Source organism: Schistocerca serialis, chromosome 5 (assembly GCF_023864345.2).
Source record: "Schistocerca serialis cubense isolate TAMUIC-IGC-003099 chromosome 5, iqSchSeri2.2, whole genome shotgun sequence".
NCBI classification, from domain to species: domain Eukaryota; kingdom Metazoa; phylum Arthropoda; class Insecta; order Orthoptera; family Acrididae; genus Schistocerca; species Schistocerca serialis.
The window spans coordinates 419226536-419245171 of record NC_064642.1 but is presented as its reverse complement, the minus strand read 5'-3'; the positions used below and the strand labels follow the sequence as shown (position 1 = coordinate 419245171).

The following is an 18636-nucleotide window of genomic DNA, read 5'->3' as shown; positions in this document are numbered from 1 at the left end:
GTGTCACACAAAATTCTGATACTTTTTTGTCAATTACTCGCAAATGAGGTCCATCACAGTGAATGGCTGAGGTGTGCGATACCTGGAATCTTGACCTACATCACTGTACAGATAGTTTCAGAAAGTCAAGTGCACCGCTAAGCTAAGCCTGAAAAATAACCAGAAACTCTTGACAAAAACAGGCAAACTTCGATTCAAATTTTTCAGTTAAGGGGATTTAAAACTGCTTTCCCATCGTCTCAATTACTTTTAAAATTATCTATTTGTCTGTCTGTCTGGCTGTCTGTGAGAGCACCATTATTTATTGTGGGATTTCCTATAGGATGTATTTGCGGACAAGGAAAAAAAATTCCCGGATTTTTCCCAGATTTCCTGGTTAAAAAATACAATTTTTTATCAGTAAAAATACACTTTTTCTGTGTCAAGTCACATATACATTCTCTCGGAACTGTAAAACTTATCAATACCTTGAATGGTTACGCAACAAACTGTTGCCTCATCAGGAAAGAGGGAAGGAGAGGGAAAGACGAAAGGATCAGGAAAGAGGGAAGGAGAGGGAAAGACGAAAGGATCAGGAAAGAGGGAAGGAGAGGGAAAGACGAAAGGATGTGGGTTTTAAGGGAGAGGATAAGGAGTCATTCCAATCCCGGTAGCGGAAAGACTTACCTTAGGGGGAAAAAAGGACGGGTATACACTCGCGCACACACACACACACACACACACACACACATATCCATCCACACATATACAGACACAAGCAGATATATATATATATATATACACACACACACACACACACACACACACACACACGTATAAATTCAAATTCGACCACACTCAGCACGCTACTTTCTGAAGCACTGAAATCGAGATTGTGATTGTAAACCAATCATGGCTCATGTGACGCAATCTCATTGGACATTCACAGCAGAACACATGTTGCAGTCAGCTAATAGCAACATCACTTAAGTAGTGTGAATACACAAATAGGAAAAGTTAATGGTTTAAATTAATGTACACAGAGCAGGTACATGAAAATCTAAGCTTTCATGTATAATGTCTGTCTTACTTTAAGATACATCACACAAATATGTCAATAAAATTTTAAATAATGACATAAATGTATTCTGGTCTTCCAGCCCCAAAATTCTTCTAAGTGGCTGGTCCTCAAAGTGTAAAGTTTTAAATGAGAATCAAACGCTCTGTGGTTTAGGAGAGTAATCACACATAACATAATTCATCTCGCACAGAACAAAATTTACTTTCAAAAGAACGTTTTTCAAACCACGATTCACTATATTTTCCCGCGACTTTTTAGAAATAGGTTCATTTCAGCACTTGCTATACAGTGCCAGAAAACAGGCATTACTGCATGCGCAGCTACAATGACATAGGAAGCTCGTGTGTTTGTACATAAAAAGCATTAAGAGATCTTACATTACACCATAAAAGAAACAGAACATCGGAATTTCATAAACCATACTAAAATTCATAATTTGGCTTGAAGTGCACATTTGTATGTCCAGATTCACAATAAAGTACACCCCAACTTGATATTAATCTTTTCAGTATGGCTTTCAAGATGTAAATTTTCTTGTAGTACCAGTACTGTATTATCTCATGTTTGATTCTTTATTATGGCGTGATGCCGTATGTGCCAGGAGATCAAAACATGCACTTAAAATTCAATGAACAGTTGAAACTAGCCAATAGTGTGGAATTAAACACATCTGCTTCAGCTGACAAGATTAATAAAAGCCAAATTTCTTTAGCAAACTGACAAAAAGACATTGTTCGGCAAGGCAGTTAATGCTCAAGTGTCAAGAACACAGAAATAAAATAAAATCACAATACTGGAACTAAAAACATATTTTAGTCCTCCACAACTATGTGAATGCTTTTTAATTAACTTGATAGCTCCCAGCCACAGAAATCCGTTTTGTTTCCATTTGACACGAGAGCTGTAAAATGGGGAGGGGGGGATCGGGCAGCTTGGTCGTTCCAGAAATATTTTTTTGATTAGCATCTGACTGATTGTTGCCACTGCCAATCCAGCTAACAGCTACACCAGGGTGTATACGCGGACAGGGAAAAGAAGTTCCCAGATTTTCTCCAGATCTCCTGATTAAAAAATACGTTTTCTCCCAGGTGAAAATACACTTTTTCCATGTTAAGTGACAGAATACTTTCCGTCGGAACTGTAAAACTTATCCTTTTCCTTCAAATGAATATGGTTTTATACAGCAGTGTAGAATTTCCCGGCACTTTAGAAAAACGAAACTGCGACATGTTTTGGAAAGATCTTTGATGTGCAGCAACATGTACACTGCATATTTTCGTATTACGAAAGTATAAATTTGAATTCCACCAACAGGAAAAGTTAATGGTTTAAATTAATTTACATAGTGATGCTACAAGAAAAGAAAAGCTTTCGCGTATAATATTTGTCTCTAAGATTAATAAGCTACAAGAGAAGCTAAGCTTTCACATATAATGTTGATCTGTTTAGAGCATGTTACACTTTAAGATACGTCACACAAATACGCCAGTAAAATTTTTAATACTGACATAAATCTCTGATCTTCTAAATGGCTCGTCAACAAAGAGTTGACTTTTGAAAGAGAGTAAACTCTGCAATTTAAGAAATTCATCGTACATTCTCGCACATAGTTCATCTTGCATAAAAGGAAATTTATTTTGAAAATAACGCTTTTCGAACAGCACTTCGCAATATTTTCCCGTGACGTGTTAGAAATAGATTCATTTCAGCAGTTGTCAGAGAGCGCCAGATAAGAGGCGTCACGGCGCTTGTGTAGGAAGCCCGTATGTTCTTAAGTGTAAAACATTAGAAGATCTTTCTTACATTATGTCATAAAAGAAACAATAGATCAGAGGACACTCCAAGAGTGTCGGAATTTCGTGAACCATACTAAAATGCATAGTACGCCATACAGTGCACATATGTCCAGATTCCCAATGACGTAGGCCTCGACCTAATATGAAACTTTTCAGTGTGGTTTTCGGGACCTAAATTTTCTTGTAGTACCAGTAGTGTATTTTCTCATGTTTGGTCCTTAATTATGACATAATGCCATACCGTGCTAGAAGATGAAAATGTGTACTTTAAATGCAGCGAACAGTTGAAACTAACCACTTTGTTTCAAACAAATTGACTGCCTCAGCAGGAAAGCTTAATAAAAGCCAAATTTCTTTAGCAAACCAACAAAAATAACTTTATTGTTCTGCAAGACAATTAATGCTTGACTGCCAGAAATGTTGAAATAAAATAAAATCTGAAACTAGTAACATATTTTAGCCTTCCGTAATTATGTAAATGTATTTTAATTCACTTGATAGCTCCCAGGCACAGAAATCCATCTTGTTTTCATTTGACGTGAGAGCAGTAAAGAAAAAATAAGTTCATTTTGTAGGGCACATCTTTATGAAAAGTCTGATAAATAAAACATATCTTCGAGGAAATGTAAGACACGTTATTTGGTCTTAAGTGTGCAGTGCAGTGCCACACCTCTTCAAACAACATTCTTATAGCGCACGCCACTGTATTTCGCTCTGTGTGTGTGTGTGTGTGTGTGTGTGTGTGTGTGGGGGGGGGGGGGGGGCACCTCTCAATTAATACTGGATAGGATTATTTGTAACCAGGAGAACAAGAATTGTTCAGAAAATCTGGACACTTTATTGCCTATTAGCTAGTAACTTGCTCTTCTGTGTGACATAAAATTAAATATAGGATACCTAAAACCAGTAAAGACAAGAGACAGGCAAAATGGTACACATTTCTCTCTAATCTTGCTACAGCCTTACATGGTGCGCTTTCCTTTCTGCAAAAGAACAATTATCTTATCACAGTTCGTCAAACGTTTTGCTACATGAAAAATAGAAATGATGTAGTCTAATACTGACGAAGCTGTTAATACAAATAGTACCCAAGACTGTGTGGTTTCTCGATCTGATTACGTCTATTTTGTTACTGTGTGCTGGATAAAACAAAACAGGTCTTTCTAATATTGCGGTAATTGTAACACACACCAAATAAACGAGACTGTTTTGGCAATAATGATCATTTTTATAATACAACAGAATATAATTCACGAAGTACCAATACAAAATACCTATTTGGCCTACTACAAGCAAACAGCTGTAGGTTAGGAAATAGTTTCACATTTTATTCATACGCTCCAGTTTCTCATGCACGAGATGGGAAAGTAGTAGAATGAAATTTTTGTATAAATTTGGAATCATCATACTCTTCCATAATTTGTGTGATGCCCCCATTTCTTCTCTTTCCTCGTTCTAATGAACAGTCTTGTCATCACTAATTTGTCCTGTCTAATGTAGTGATCTGGGCAAAAATTTTCTGTAAAAATTTCACTTGCTTGAATACACCGAGAAGATAATACGTAATCTTTCTTACCTGTTATTCCTGTTAGACGTTTATTTCCACTCTAGTAGTCTGAACCTACGGATTTCACTAGTAATTATAACAACACTGAACATTCGCAAACCGAATCAACCACATAAACAAGCAGCAGTTTGCATTCACTGGTTCAGCTTTATTCTGCTCAGCTCATATAGTCCCGTCTCGTTTTGTCTGCAGGAAAGTTTATTTCTAGATGTGACGAGGATTGCCCTGGCAGAGGCATCACATACACTATGCACACATTCAAAAATCAACTTATAATTCATTCAGAAATCAACTTAGAATGTGACGAATAATTGATAGACCAACGTGCGCTGGATGCTAAAAAATTTTTCCAGGTACACCATGTGGCTGGTTGCTGCTACTGCTATTTACACAGCCAACAGCCACATTTCTGTAGCCAGAAGCGGGAGAAGGTACTACTCATATGCGACTCAACGGCGCGTGTGCATGAGCCCACTTGTAACTGATTAAGTGAGTCAAATGTAAACAGTTGTGACGTCACACTCGTCGGAGGCAATTTGTTGTTATGAAGCATTGCATAGTATTCCGTAAGCCTTTGACACATTTTGCTGTTGGCAGACACTTGTACGAGCACTGATATTTTATATGGCGTATTTCCTTTGCAACTTAAGTTTTGTTTTCATTTTTCCTCTCATTCATTCATGTTTTAATGCTGCAGTGTTATTCTGCAGAAGTGGGATACAGTAATATCCTTTGTTAGAGTATCGGTTCTTACCAGCCAAAATTACAAACAATTTAACTGAAAACTAAAACAACGAAAAATTCCCAGAATTCTAAAAAAATTCCCTGAATTCTAAAAAAATTCCCAGGTTTTTCCCAGATCTTCTAGTTGTCCTGGATCGTGTACACCCTGCTACACTCAAGTAGCCAGAAGCGGGAGGAGTACTGCTCACACGCAACTTAACTACACATGCGCGTGAGCCCACTGACAATTGCTCCAAAGAACCTAATGTACACAGTTTTGATGTCACGTTCATCAGAAGCAGTTTGTTGTTATGAGGTATTACATTGTCTTCATCCTAAAGCCTTTGACACAGTTCGTTGTTTGTAGATGCTTGTGTGTGCAGTGAGTTTTGTGTTGTAAATGACGCACTTCCCTTGCAATTTAAGTTATATTCTTTTCCTTGTTTATGTTTTACTGCTGCAGAATTATTCTGCAGCAGTTGGAAACAGCAATATTCTTTGTTAGAGTATCAGTTCTTTACCAGTTAAAATTATGAAAAATTTAACTGAAAACTAAAACAATGAAAAATTCCAACAATTCTAAAAAATTCCTGCGGGTTTTTCTCAGATTCCCCACAGCGTATGCACCCTATCCTAAAACTTCTCTCCTTACAGGTAGAGGTCCCTGGAGGTGGGATAGACTTTTTGAGACTATATATGTGGTTGTGTAGGTTAGGGTCCCAGGTTGTATATCACACCCTGCAACAACGTTCCCTGGTGAACCATTGTTTGCGAGTAAACAACAAAAAATAATTTCCTGTGATCAACTAGATAACAACTGAAGCTACAACAACAAAATCAGTTTATGAAACCACACCCCAATATAGTCATTAAGTTACTCAGTTGATATGCTGCAGGTAATGGGTATAAGTCCCATTACATCTATTATTTTTATACCTTTATAAAAATAGTAGTCATTAGCTGCCACTATTCAATTAATTGTGACTGCATGGTGTGATACCTGGAACCGTAACACACACAACAACATGTGGTCTCCAAATCCTTTCAGCTCTTGTTACACCAATGACTTAGTTTTTTGTTTCCTATACATGCAATATGCAGCATTTGACAACTGGTATCACAGCCAACACATGGCAGTCACGGTTGTTTGCCAAGTAACTCCCAACCACCACCACTCACATCCCTCCCTCAGCAGCTAATGTACTTATAGTAGGAGGGCAGAATTCTTTCACCTCCTTGTTGAAAAGGACCTACACTTTTTGTAATTTACAGGGAACATTCTAAAAACAGATACCATTTGGAAAAACAATGTTAAATTGGCTGTAAACATTTAATATAGTATGTAACTGCTTTTTAATGTGATAATGGTGATGACAATGCTATACATCAAAGAATAATGTGCTTGAAATAAGGACAGGTGAATGTTTTAAAAGAATTGTAGTAGTTAGATTGCTTGCAACATACAAGAAAATGATCAGTCTAAATTTTCACATCACCACAATCATCATAGGGGCATGTTACAAAACATAAAATTGTGATATCTAGTTTTGTGAGTTTTACATCATTTTGTGAAGTAATGAATCAAGAAGGAAATTCATAAAATGAATCAACCACGACAAAGATATTTTGAGTTTGGTAAGAGACCAAAGGTAAGGTAAAAATTAAGGTCTACTTACCAACTGATCTTTGAGGCACTGACATTGGTGTAAGCTGAGAACTTGGTGATGGAACCAATGCTGGAGATGCTGCCATTTGATTGCTAATAAAAAATAACATAAAATTAATTTCAACAGCGGCTTTTACTATTTCACTGTCCCCTAAATAAAATACAATAGAAATGCACAAATTCATAAATGCCAAATTGCAAAATTTTTGTAGCTTCTCCTTACAGGTCATCATAATACCTTGCAGGCCCTGCAGTGAGTCCTGCTGGTGAAGGAGCAGATGGTGATGGACTTTGTCTTAAAAACTGTCGTGAACCAGCGAAACCACTTGCCTGGTTTGCCATCATCATATTATCACTTCCCTGGAACAGACAATTCATATACAACTGCCCCGAACCGAACTGAACAGAACTGGCATCATCACACCACCACCAAAATCAAAAAGGTACACAGTTACAAACTAAACAGACTGAGAAATAATTCTAAAATTATGCTGGATTCCCAAACAGTTTGAAATATAGCTCTTACAAAACAGTAATCCACAGAAACCCTTGCAGAAGTTTTGGAGAAAGCAACTGCTTCACAAGTTTGCAGCAGTACATGTAGACAAATTAAAACTCCAGATTTGATCATTATCATATCCATAAGGGCACAGCACATCCTCGGTCCTCTTCCTTTCTCTTTCTTTCATTACCTAAATAGGGAGAGAAGTCTCTTGGTTGGGAGGATTATGGGGAGATGGAATGGACATTGGGTGAAGAAAGGGGAGGGACGAGGGGTGTGTGTGTGTGTGTGTGTGTGTGTGTGTGTGTGTGTGTGTGTGTGTGTGTAAGAAATACAAAAGATTGTGTTTGTGTAATACATGTATGTATATGGCTTACACACATTAAGGAGACAGGTTCAGGGACAGGGACAGCTGTAATGGTAAGATCTGGGACTGCTAGGAGAAAAGTTTAGTGGCTGGTACAAGGCAGGGGGTTGAAATGATCTCAAGTAAGATAGTATGAGGTTATGTCTGGGTGGGGTTAGGGGGGTGGGGGCAGGCCTGTCCTGACTGATCGTTTTGAAAGTGCAAAACGCATTTCTCGGAGGATGAAAACAACTGAAAGAGATTACTGATACGGGCACTAAATGATTTGGTGTTTAGCAGATATACCACATGTTTGAAAATGAATATCGGGGTTTGAAGACTTTGTAGCATTTACTACATTCAACTCACAATAATACATAATACCCTAAGTAAAAGAGAAATTCAAACAGTTTTTCTTACAAGTGTTCATTATGAGCATCACTTGTCACATGGCATACATCAAGTCGATAGGTGAGTTCTTCCCAGACCTTGATCATTTTGTCTGCAGTAACTGTTGCAACAACTGCCTCAGTCCTATTTCCATAGTTGGGCTGATCATCTGGTAGCAAAGGCACATACACATGATCCTTTATGAAATCCCAAATGCTAAAATCTCATGCCATAAGATCATGTGTGAATATGGAAGTCATGCAAAATAACTCGTCATCGAGCCCCTTGTGGCCAGTCCAGTGGTCACATTAAATGTCATTTAACCAATCGCATTCTGAGTTATGCCAGTGATGTAGCAGATCATCTTGCTGTCAAATGAAGTTTTGTGTTTCACCTTGTTCCAACTGAGAGGAGAGCCGTAGTTTTAACGCATCAGGATAACAAACACCAGTTACAGTAGTTTGACCAAAAACAAAGACTGACCTTTAAACTTTCTGACAGTATGTTGCACAGATAAATTCGGCTTAAAGGAGTCCTGTTGCAACTGTACCATCTTGTGGGGATTTGTTGACCCTTAGATACACACAATATGTTTGTTCACATTGCCACTTTGGTGAAATGTGAATTCATTACTGAAGCCTACACAATCCAGAAAATGATCGTACTGTTGCAACAGGACTCCACTAGGTTGAATGTTTCTGTGCCACATACCATCAGAAAGTTTATGGGCCAGTCTTTCTTGGTGAAACAACTAGGTGGTGTTCCTTATCTTGCATTAGAGTTATGGCTCTTTCCTCAATTGGAAGAAGCTGAACCACAACACTTTATTTGAAAGCAAGATGGTGTACCACATCACTGGCATAACTCAGTACTGTTTGCAGAGGTAGCACACAAACCATAATCTGTAGGCTTCAAAGCTCGTAACAACTACAAACGGAACGGGCCTAGTTGTAAGCATTTCCTTAACACTCTCCATACAGACGTCACTGGAATTGCTAATTCATGGCTAGTCTTCTGAAATGATTTCTTGGGGCGACGCAGAAAGACTCTCACTTGTTCGACATGTTCTTCACTCACTCTTGGTCAAATCATACTCTTCTTCTCGCAAGACAGCCAGTGTCTTCACACTATGGATGTTATTACCACTTTGAGAGTTACAATGGAACTTAATAAGGAATGCACAATGGACTGTAACAATAGATTCAGTTCTTGTGAACTATACAACATAAAAAGCTTTATGTTCACTATTCACCATTTTTATTACTAGCACTTTCATAAACAAAACTGTTTGAGTCACTCTTTCATCTGATGTATTGTTTATAGCTCTAAGCTGAATGTAATAAATGCCAGCCTTAAAACACTGACATTCATTCGGGAACACCTGGTATTTACCACAGATGCCTAAGCTGAAAGGATAGAAACATTTGTTGTGAAAAGCATACCAGGTATCAAAGTGGATGAATCATTTATAGGTTGGTTTCATCTGGACTGAAGTTTGCAAGTGAGCCCAAATAAAGACTGTCGGGATCCTATATTTTCACAGTCCAAGATATTTGCTAATATCAGTAGCATTTGAGAGTAAATTTATCCGGGCATCCAAGCTGAATGGTTGGGTTGACACTATGCGCAGGCCTGCTCTCAAATTCCTAATTTGTTTGTAATATGATCATTCGTACCACATTTGTTCAATGTGTAAAGGTCAATGTCATCTAGTGCCATACCGAAGGTTACTAAGCTGTGCATATTTAAAAGTGTTCACAAAGAGTACTGCTCTTGACAATAAATTTTATTGTTTGTAATCTACTAACAATAACTTAGGAGTGTTTTTTAATAACTTGACACACACAAAAAAGTAAATTTTTGAGAAAACACATTGTTTATATATCATACTGTAAGACATGATTTAACATTTACACAGCTTTTGTAGGCACGATTCCGAATATGTGCATTCTAATATTTTCACTGTTTATTTGGCAATGGATGGACAAAGTTACTAAGTTTCTTCAAAAGTCGATACATGCAAAGAGGGAAGTTAAGGCCTCACAAGTTTTTTAAGACATACTTTTTCTTTTCATTGTTGACCATATTTTTCTTTTCCAAAGTGGCAGCTTTCCTTGCTGGATGTACTTTTTGAATTTCTGTACCTCAACCTCTATAGGACTTCCACTATAAGTGTCCAGTACGGACAACTATACATTCTTCTTAAACTTTTCAAAAGCCATCACTCACTGAGCAGTTATTTTGAAAGGCATATTTGATCATAGGGCTTTTGCTGCACTGGACTCGACATTGATTGCTATCAATCATTATTTAATATCCTGACAATGCTATGTTTTCCAGAACTTTATAGTATCCTGTTTCAAGTCATACATAAAAAGAACTCCTTTCCTTGATCTGTGCTGGGGAATGAACCATAATGCACAAATTACACAGCCAAACCTGTCTTGAATAGAATACGTCACCTATGGAGTGCTTTCATCATGAGTGATCTGCTGTCTATCGAAACACACTTTTATCACATTTGGATTTTCCTCCTATTGCTACTGGAAAGAACTCTTTGCGTGACATTCATGCAACTTTTGATTTGTTATTAACTGTTTCTTTTTCTCTAGAACTTGTTCCCTTTGAGACACTGTATTTGGATGTTGCTGACTTTGAAGTTTTGTGGCACAAACAGATACTGACAAGGCCACTTTTTTCCTTACGCTGTACTTCATCGAAACAGTATTCTCCCTTTCTGTTTCTTTCTTGAGAGACAGTGGTCAGGAGGGGGGCAGGGGGGAGGGGAGAGGTGGTTGTGTGTGTGTGTGTGTGTGTGTGCGCGTGTGTGTGTGTGTTTTGGCTAATTCAGAAGAAGACCTTTTGACCTAAAGCTTATTTGTTTAGCGGCCTTTTTGTTGCGCCTGTCCACGACTCAACATCTCCACTGTATGGTGAGTAGCAATTTATTATTCTATTCTGGATTTTCCATTGTTTGATACTTTCCATTTAAAGATGTCTGTTCTTAGGATGTTTCGGAAAGCAATGAAATGAACATGTTATTGATGGGAATGTTGTGTTCACCTGCAGAATTTTCTACAAAAGCAACCAACATCTAGGAACTTTTATGCTGCTTTTGGGTCACTGGATACTGAGGATACTAGATTAGACGAGATAATTGCAAGATTATGGAGAAACATTACTTCATCTCGTATAAGTCTTTTGCATGTATTGGTATTACATGTAAACCATCAACTCTCGCAAAAAAAAAAAAAAAAAAAAAAAACACAAAAGGTTTTAGAATATTTTAGGAGGGGAAAGAAATCGGTACCCTTGCAGGACAAATACATGTAAGGCTTACTATGAATGTAATACAGATCCAAAAACAGTGCAAATCTAACAATGGGAAGTCCAGGACGTAAATATGTCCACAATATGAATAAATTGGAATTTTACTCCCTCATGAATCATAACACCTATACTGATTTCTAGCACCTTACGCCTCATGGGAATTAGCAGTGTGTCTTTGAGAAATGATAATGCAACAGAAGCAAATCACTTCAATGTACAATATTGTTCTGCCCCAACTCCACTTTACTATTTTGGGATCTTTCGTGCTTCATGTAGTGACATGAACGGAGACTATTAAGACTGGTTTTTGTTCTCGCCAAGTCAGGTATATACCAGAGTTCTTTTAGGGCATCATGCCTCAAAGTTTTATTCACGTAATCTTTTATTGTGAAGTTCAAAGTAATTCTCATTGCCTGTAATCTTCAATAAACTAGAGTGCCCACTCTTACAAGTCAACAGACATCATTACCAATGATAAACTGCCTGGAAGATAGAAACAACACAGAACAAAAGGACACACACTCGAACAACAGCTGATCATAAGTGCCTGTTGTTTGCTAACAAGTGAAAGAGATTCCCCACAAAAGGCAGGAAGCAATTCGCAGAGATACTTTGTTATGGTTTCTATTTCTGACCTACCTTTTATTTAAAATAAATACCTGTATCTGAGCAATGTGAGGAATCTGCGCATGCAACTGGCTTGGTAATTGACCAGCCATCTGGGTACCCATTTGTGTCTGCATTTGGACTTGCATCTGAGCTTGCATCTGGCTCTGCAGTGGACCAGGAGCCATTTGTACTCTCATCTGTCCTGAAAGCTGTTGTTGCTGAATCTGTGCAGTTAGTTGGGGCCCCATTTGGGCTCCCTGCATCTGCGCCTGCATCTGTCCAGCCATCTGCCCTATAGCACCAACCTTCAAAATGAAAAAAGAAAATCAATAAAGCATTGACAACCATCTAAAAGGAGATAACACCGACAACAATATACTTATTATAAGAGGCAGTCAAATGAAAATGAGACAGATGGAAAAAAAGTAAGTAAACAGTTTATTATTTTAACAGTAATTGCAATAACTGTTAGGGTATTTATCCCACTATGAGACCAGATGGTCAATGTCTTCATGAAAAAATGTCTGCAGACACCCAAGGAACCACAGTTTTACCCAAGTGAGCACTTCTTCATCTGAAGCAAATCAATGACCACAAATATCTTTCTTGAGGGCATCATAAATATGGAAATCACACAGGGAGAGATTGAGACTCTATGGAGCATGCATAAGGGCTTCCCAGAGAAACTTCTGTAGCGTAGTCGAAACAACCTTGGCTATATGCAGGCGAGCAAGGCTGTTTTGACTATGCTGCAGAAGTTTTTCTGCAAAGCCCTTAAAGATGTGTGTCCTCTAGCACATAAACTTCCACAAGTGGCTTGCAGGAGCTACTTCTGCAAGTTATTTGATGGGAAAACATTCCCAGTAAGTCAACTTCTGCAAGCTTCATCAGCTTGCAGAAGTACCTTCTGCAAGTTAGTGGAAACAGTTTCTTACATCTTGCTGCAAGTACTCACCAAATTTGCCAGTTGCTGTAAGTTTTTCCCAAAGCTGTAAAAGTTGTGTGCTTTCAATACTAGTACAAAAATGTCAGTGTTGGAAAGGAGAACAGCATGAAGACAGATGGGCCAAAACAAATGGACCATGAGAATCCCTAACATTTAAAACTGACCACCACAGCTAAGGAAGTGAGAAAATCATTTACATATTATTTTGTTTCACCACAAGGAGAAGTATCAAGGCAGTACAGATGTCTTCAAATTTTTGTAGATTATTAATGTTAGCATGAACACAAATGCATTACATGTGTAACAAACGTAATAAATACTGGTACTGTTTGCAAAAATCGATCAGCAATCTAAAAATTGGCTTATGAAATTCCCTGAAAGTTTTTAATCTGAAGAACCACCTCTGATTTTATTTCATTCAAATTTATTTATAACTGAAATGTGTACACTTCTTTATCCCTACAAACACTTTTTGTTTTCTTAGTTTTGTTTTTTGTAACAACTTTTCTTCATTAATAATAAGAACAACAATAATGCAACAATGGTGGCATCCATTTCTAACTACAACACTGTAAACTTCCACCAGCTCATCTCACGACTCAACTCTAGCAGAAACACTTCTGCAAGTCCCTGTAGCAAGCTCCTGAAATTAACTTGTTGAAGCAACTTGGAGAAATAAACTTGCACAAACGTTTGCTCTATTTTAAACATCTCAGCAAGTGCTTGCAGAAGTTACTTGCTAGTGGACACGCGCCTTTACACATCTTCCATACAGTACCAATCCCTTCCATGCAATTTCCTTCCGGTGCCACCAAGAAAGAAATTTGCTTTTATTGAAGAGGTGTATGCCTGGGTACAACCATGGTTTCATAGACAACCACAAATGTTTTTCCATGATGGAACTGACCACCTTGTCTCACAGTGTGACAAATGTATTAACAATTAAGGCCATTACTTTTGACATAATAAACACTTTACTTATTTATTTTTCCTACTTCTCTCATTTCCTGCTGACTGCCCCTTACATTTCAAGAACTCAGAGATAATGGAAACAGATCATCTCTCAATGATGTAGGGCTAGTGATCATCACACACACACACACACACACACACACACACACACACACACACACACACACACACAAGATATGAGTGCGCTTTTATGAGGACAGAGCACGGGGTCAGCTATGGCCTTGATAAAGGACCCATTCCAGCATTTGCCTGAAATCATTTAGGAAAATACAGAAAACCTGAGTAAGGATGGCCATACAGAACAAATTCCATCCTCTTAAACATGAAGTCAGTGTATTAACAACTGCACTGCCTCATTCTGTTGGTCCTAATTGTACAACGTTCTTTGATTTACAAACAATTCGCTCACAATACCTCATAATATAAACATAAATTTGCACTCCGTTGCTGCAGACACTATCAACACTTGCTGGTGACCCCATGACCACAAACATGCTGCTATGCCCCTTACACTTACACCAGTCTGTTTGCAAAACAGCAATCACTAGCATGTTAAGCCAGTAACATGTTAATTACATCCTAACTAAGTAATGAACTTAAATGTGGTTAAGAAATTCTCTCTCTACCTGTGACTAAATATTTTCAAAGTAATTCTTCTAATGATAAAATGAATTGCATGAGAGTTTTCACAAGCCACTCTATGTTCTTAAAACTATGACAGTTAATATTACCAGTAGTTGAGAATCTAGGATATAGTAAAGTAGGGTAAGCTGTCTTGTTCTGATAGTGAACTTAAACTGATTTCTACATCCTGAAAGGTGCCTGAAAAGGGAACCGTTTTGGCTCTGGAAAGTATAACGTGTAAATTTAACATTAATAAATACAGCTGATTTTGCTCTACACACACACTCCATCAGGAAGCTTGTGCACATCTCAGTAATAGGTCTTGATATTGTCACTAACCAATTATTGGAACATAAAAGGTGTGTTCAAAAAATTTCAGGAATTTTGTTGTTTGGAAAGGATTTTTTTATTGCCTACATCAAAGTTATGCACTGCCAAATAGTCCTCATTACATATTATACCCTTATTCTATCATTTTTTCCAGTGATCAAGACACTTTTGGATCTCTATCTTTAGGATAGATTTTCTCTCTCTCAGTGATGGGTTTTTAATCTAATCTATTATTCTCGTAAGGTGACGGTTTTTTAAGGTTTTATTTATTGTTAGGAAACAAAAAATCTAACTGGAAAATAAGAAGCTGGCACATCTTTTCAGTATTGTTTTTGGGAAAACATCACGAACAGGCAATGAAGTGTGAACAGGTGCATTAGTGTGTCACAAATCCAGGTCCCCCCCAGATTGCTTCACACAAACAACATTGAATTTGTTAGTAGTGCTTCTTGCTGTTTGTTCTATCTTGTGGCAGAAACCATGCCATTGAAATGGAAGAACGCAGTGAACACAACCATCACATTAGATCACACTTGCCGAGCTTTTTCCATTCTTGGCGTTCAAAATGGTTCCACTGATAAAACAGCCTTAGTTTCAATGTCATAACTGAAACCCATGTTTCAGTAGTTCTACACAGCTGTTCACTTCAGCTAATGTTGCCTAAGAAACTTGCATTCCCCGCTGTTGCTTTTCACAATTCAGCAACTAGGGAACAAATTTCGCTGTCACATCTCATTCCCAAAATAGCCAAAAAAATTTTCACGGCATGAGATACTTGATACACGAACATTATCAGTTAATTTTCTGATTTGAATTTGGCAATTGTTCATAATCTTTTTTTTTTTTTTTCACTTTTTCCACAATTTCATCACTCGATGATGTGTTGAAATGTCCACAATGCTCATCATCTTCAGTATCTACACAATCTTCTTCGAAATGTTCATACCACTCGAAAACTATTTTTTCAACCATAGGAATTCACTAAGAGCAATACTTAACATCTTTAAAACTTAGCTTCATTTAATTCCTTTGTCAGAGTAAAACTGACAAACCCAACATTGCAAGGGTATTTATTTTGCAAATTTTCTGTTAGAAACATTTAAAAAATGTAACTGTATTTGCAACGTAATATCCCAGATAGTTTCTATATGCTGGGCACAGTTGCTTCGCATTGTAGACAAGCGATTTTGTAAACATCCCTAAGGCAATGCTTTCTCATAGCTCTATAGACGGCGACTGTTTTCACCTGAAGTCATTTGTGCTTCATAGCTGAAATCAGCCAAAAGAATGCCAGGTGTCAGGCATTTTCTTAAGTTTACTCGACTGCAGGAGTGCCTTTGTCATAAAGAATGAATGCATTAAAACTTCATGCATGATGCCTCATTTTTTCATGCAGCTCAGTGTTTAAGACATCATATCTCCTGATCTCTGTGTCATACAAAGATATAATTTTGTTGGTACATTCAGCACTATATGCTGATACTGCCTGCAAAAAGTGTTGCGAATAGAGTTAGTAGGACAGGAGTAATAAATTTAAAGACCATGCACAATGCAGAAGTTTTTCACACACCTCACTGTTTACGACTACGTATCTTTTTAACTGTGGTAGGCAGGTGGTTCTTACTCGAACAACAATTGTTCCTTGAGAGTTAGGAGTATGTGCACTAAGTCTGGTTGAAATCAGACCTGCGGTTTACGAGGAGATGCGGAAAACACACAAACACAAACACACACACACACACACACACACACACACACACAAAATAAATATATAACAAATTCTTTGATCAATTTTATGCAAAATAATTGCCAATACTACCAAAGCACATGTAACGTATCTGTAGGCAATAACAGTCTCCATATCCGACATGGCTAACACTATACAGATACTTTTCAGCCAAGTTTACTGTTTAAAAAAAACTTTTAAAAAAAGTGGGGGAGGAGCGCAAATTTGACTAATCCAACAAGTGAAATTATAAAATTCCCTTTACTTCTTGAACACATCTTGTATCTTCAAATGAGCTACATAGTGGTGGGGTGGCTTCTGTACCTCATAAAGAGCTGGTGGGTTCTGGATAATATGGCTGCTCAATGATTTCTGTCCACCACTGAACTGACTTGGGGGCAACAGCCCCTATGAACACATTGCTGCTCATGGCAAGTGATCTATGCTAAGAGAGGCAGCCCCATAACTGAGGCACACACAGTACGTAATTAACACAGTACATGTGAAACCACCTCAGATAGCATGCCCCACCTGGCTGCACTCAAATGCACTGACATTGTGTATCTTGCCCATTCCACACTAACAGCCAGTGCAAGGTCTACTGACATCCAGCTGCATGGCACATCTGACTGCTACTTTCACAGTAGCAACAAGAGTGTACTCTGCAATGTTGCAGCTATCCCTAATTCAATTACTCATTAGTGTCGTTCATCAGATGGGTTCATGGATGCAGCATTTAAGGGCTCAATCTTCACAAATATTTTTCAAATTTAGCTGGACTGTCCTCTGGAAGCAATACTTCAGCATAATTATTGCCATAATCAGTATATTCAAGTTCTGTGTGCAAATATTCAAATCAGAACTTAGTACTGGATGCTCGCTAGCTCACTGTCAAAATGTGCTACAATGAACTGTTAGTCAACTTCTTTACACATTTCCTGATGGAATATAATTTCTGAATAATAGAATGTACCACTAACAGTCAAACCAACATGCCTCACACAAGCTAAACTGTAACAGTATATTCAAAAATTGCATTTAGCTGTAATTTATTTAGAGAACATGTGCCCTGGTTTAACATAACTTAGGAATAAAAAGAACAATACCTGCTGTAAGATGTAGCAAGTGACATAAGCACTACTTTATGTATTTTGAATCTCTGTATTGTGTTTAGCATGTGCAGAGATGTATCCAAAATACTTTCGTGGCTAGACAAATGAAGAATTAAATTATATGAACACGGTATTATAGTAGTTCTGCACAAAATACATGCAAACCAATAGTGGTTCCATGTTCTTGATTCTTATGTACATAGCAGTTACAAAGAGGAGTAAAACTCAAATTCAGTCAGAAAAAGAAATCTAGTACCACTTAATTACAGAAGCGTTCACAGTAAAATCTCTGAGACAGTTACCAATTAGCAGTAACAGGAAACTTTTGATATTTGAAACAGAAACAGTAAGTTGGTTGAAATCAAAAATAAATAGCCATGAAATATTAAACTCAATATGAGACATGCTGTAACAGAATGGACTGGACACCAATTATAGCAACGTACATATTCATTGCTATAAAATATGTTGTGATGTCTGAATGTGAGGTAACACGGGTGAAGTTAAGCACCAGAACAGCCAGCTGTTAATATCACACACCTTTATAAGTTCTGAAGCAGTGGAATACTTTGGAGAAAATTTGAAAAATATTGTACATACAATTCCTGACCAAGCCATGGCAATAGGGGGAGATTTCACTCACAAGGAGAGGTCCCCCACACCCTGCAGCCGTTAACCGTGGTGGCCCCTCATTTGCAAGCAATTTTGGAGAGGGGGGGGGGGGGGGGGGATTTTTACACAACAGTCAATAGCGTTAGTAATACAATGTATTTTAGATTACTTGTGTGGTGAAATGGGTAGGGTAAGGCCACCACATGCAAAAGATCGTAGGTTCAAATCCAATTAGGTGCTTTAAATTTTTTTCTTTTAAATCTTTATCAAAATGACTGATCATTATTTTTATTCAATTAATTGGTTTTAATGTAACATATTTCTT

General features: G+C 37.7%; 1 protein-coding gene across 1 annotated transcript in view; it reads right to left on the bottom strand.

Annotated features, from left to right (window-relative positions):
- LOC126480789 (mediator of RNA polymerase II transcription subunit 15) overlaps positions 1–18636 on the bottom strand; it is a 151479-nt gene that overhangs the window by 31156 nt on the left and 101687 nt on the right. The window contains exons 7-9 of the mRNA XM_050104100.1: positions 12040–12294; positions 7051–7172; positions 6823–6905 (exon numbers count right to left, since the gene is read on the bottom strand). Coding sequence (XP_049960057.1) covers positions 6823–6905; positions 7051–7172; positions 12040–12294 — 460 coding nt within the window. The remainder of the gene's footprint in view (positions 1–6822; positions 6906–7050; positions 7173–12039; positions 12295–18636) is intronic.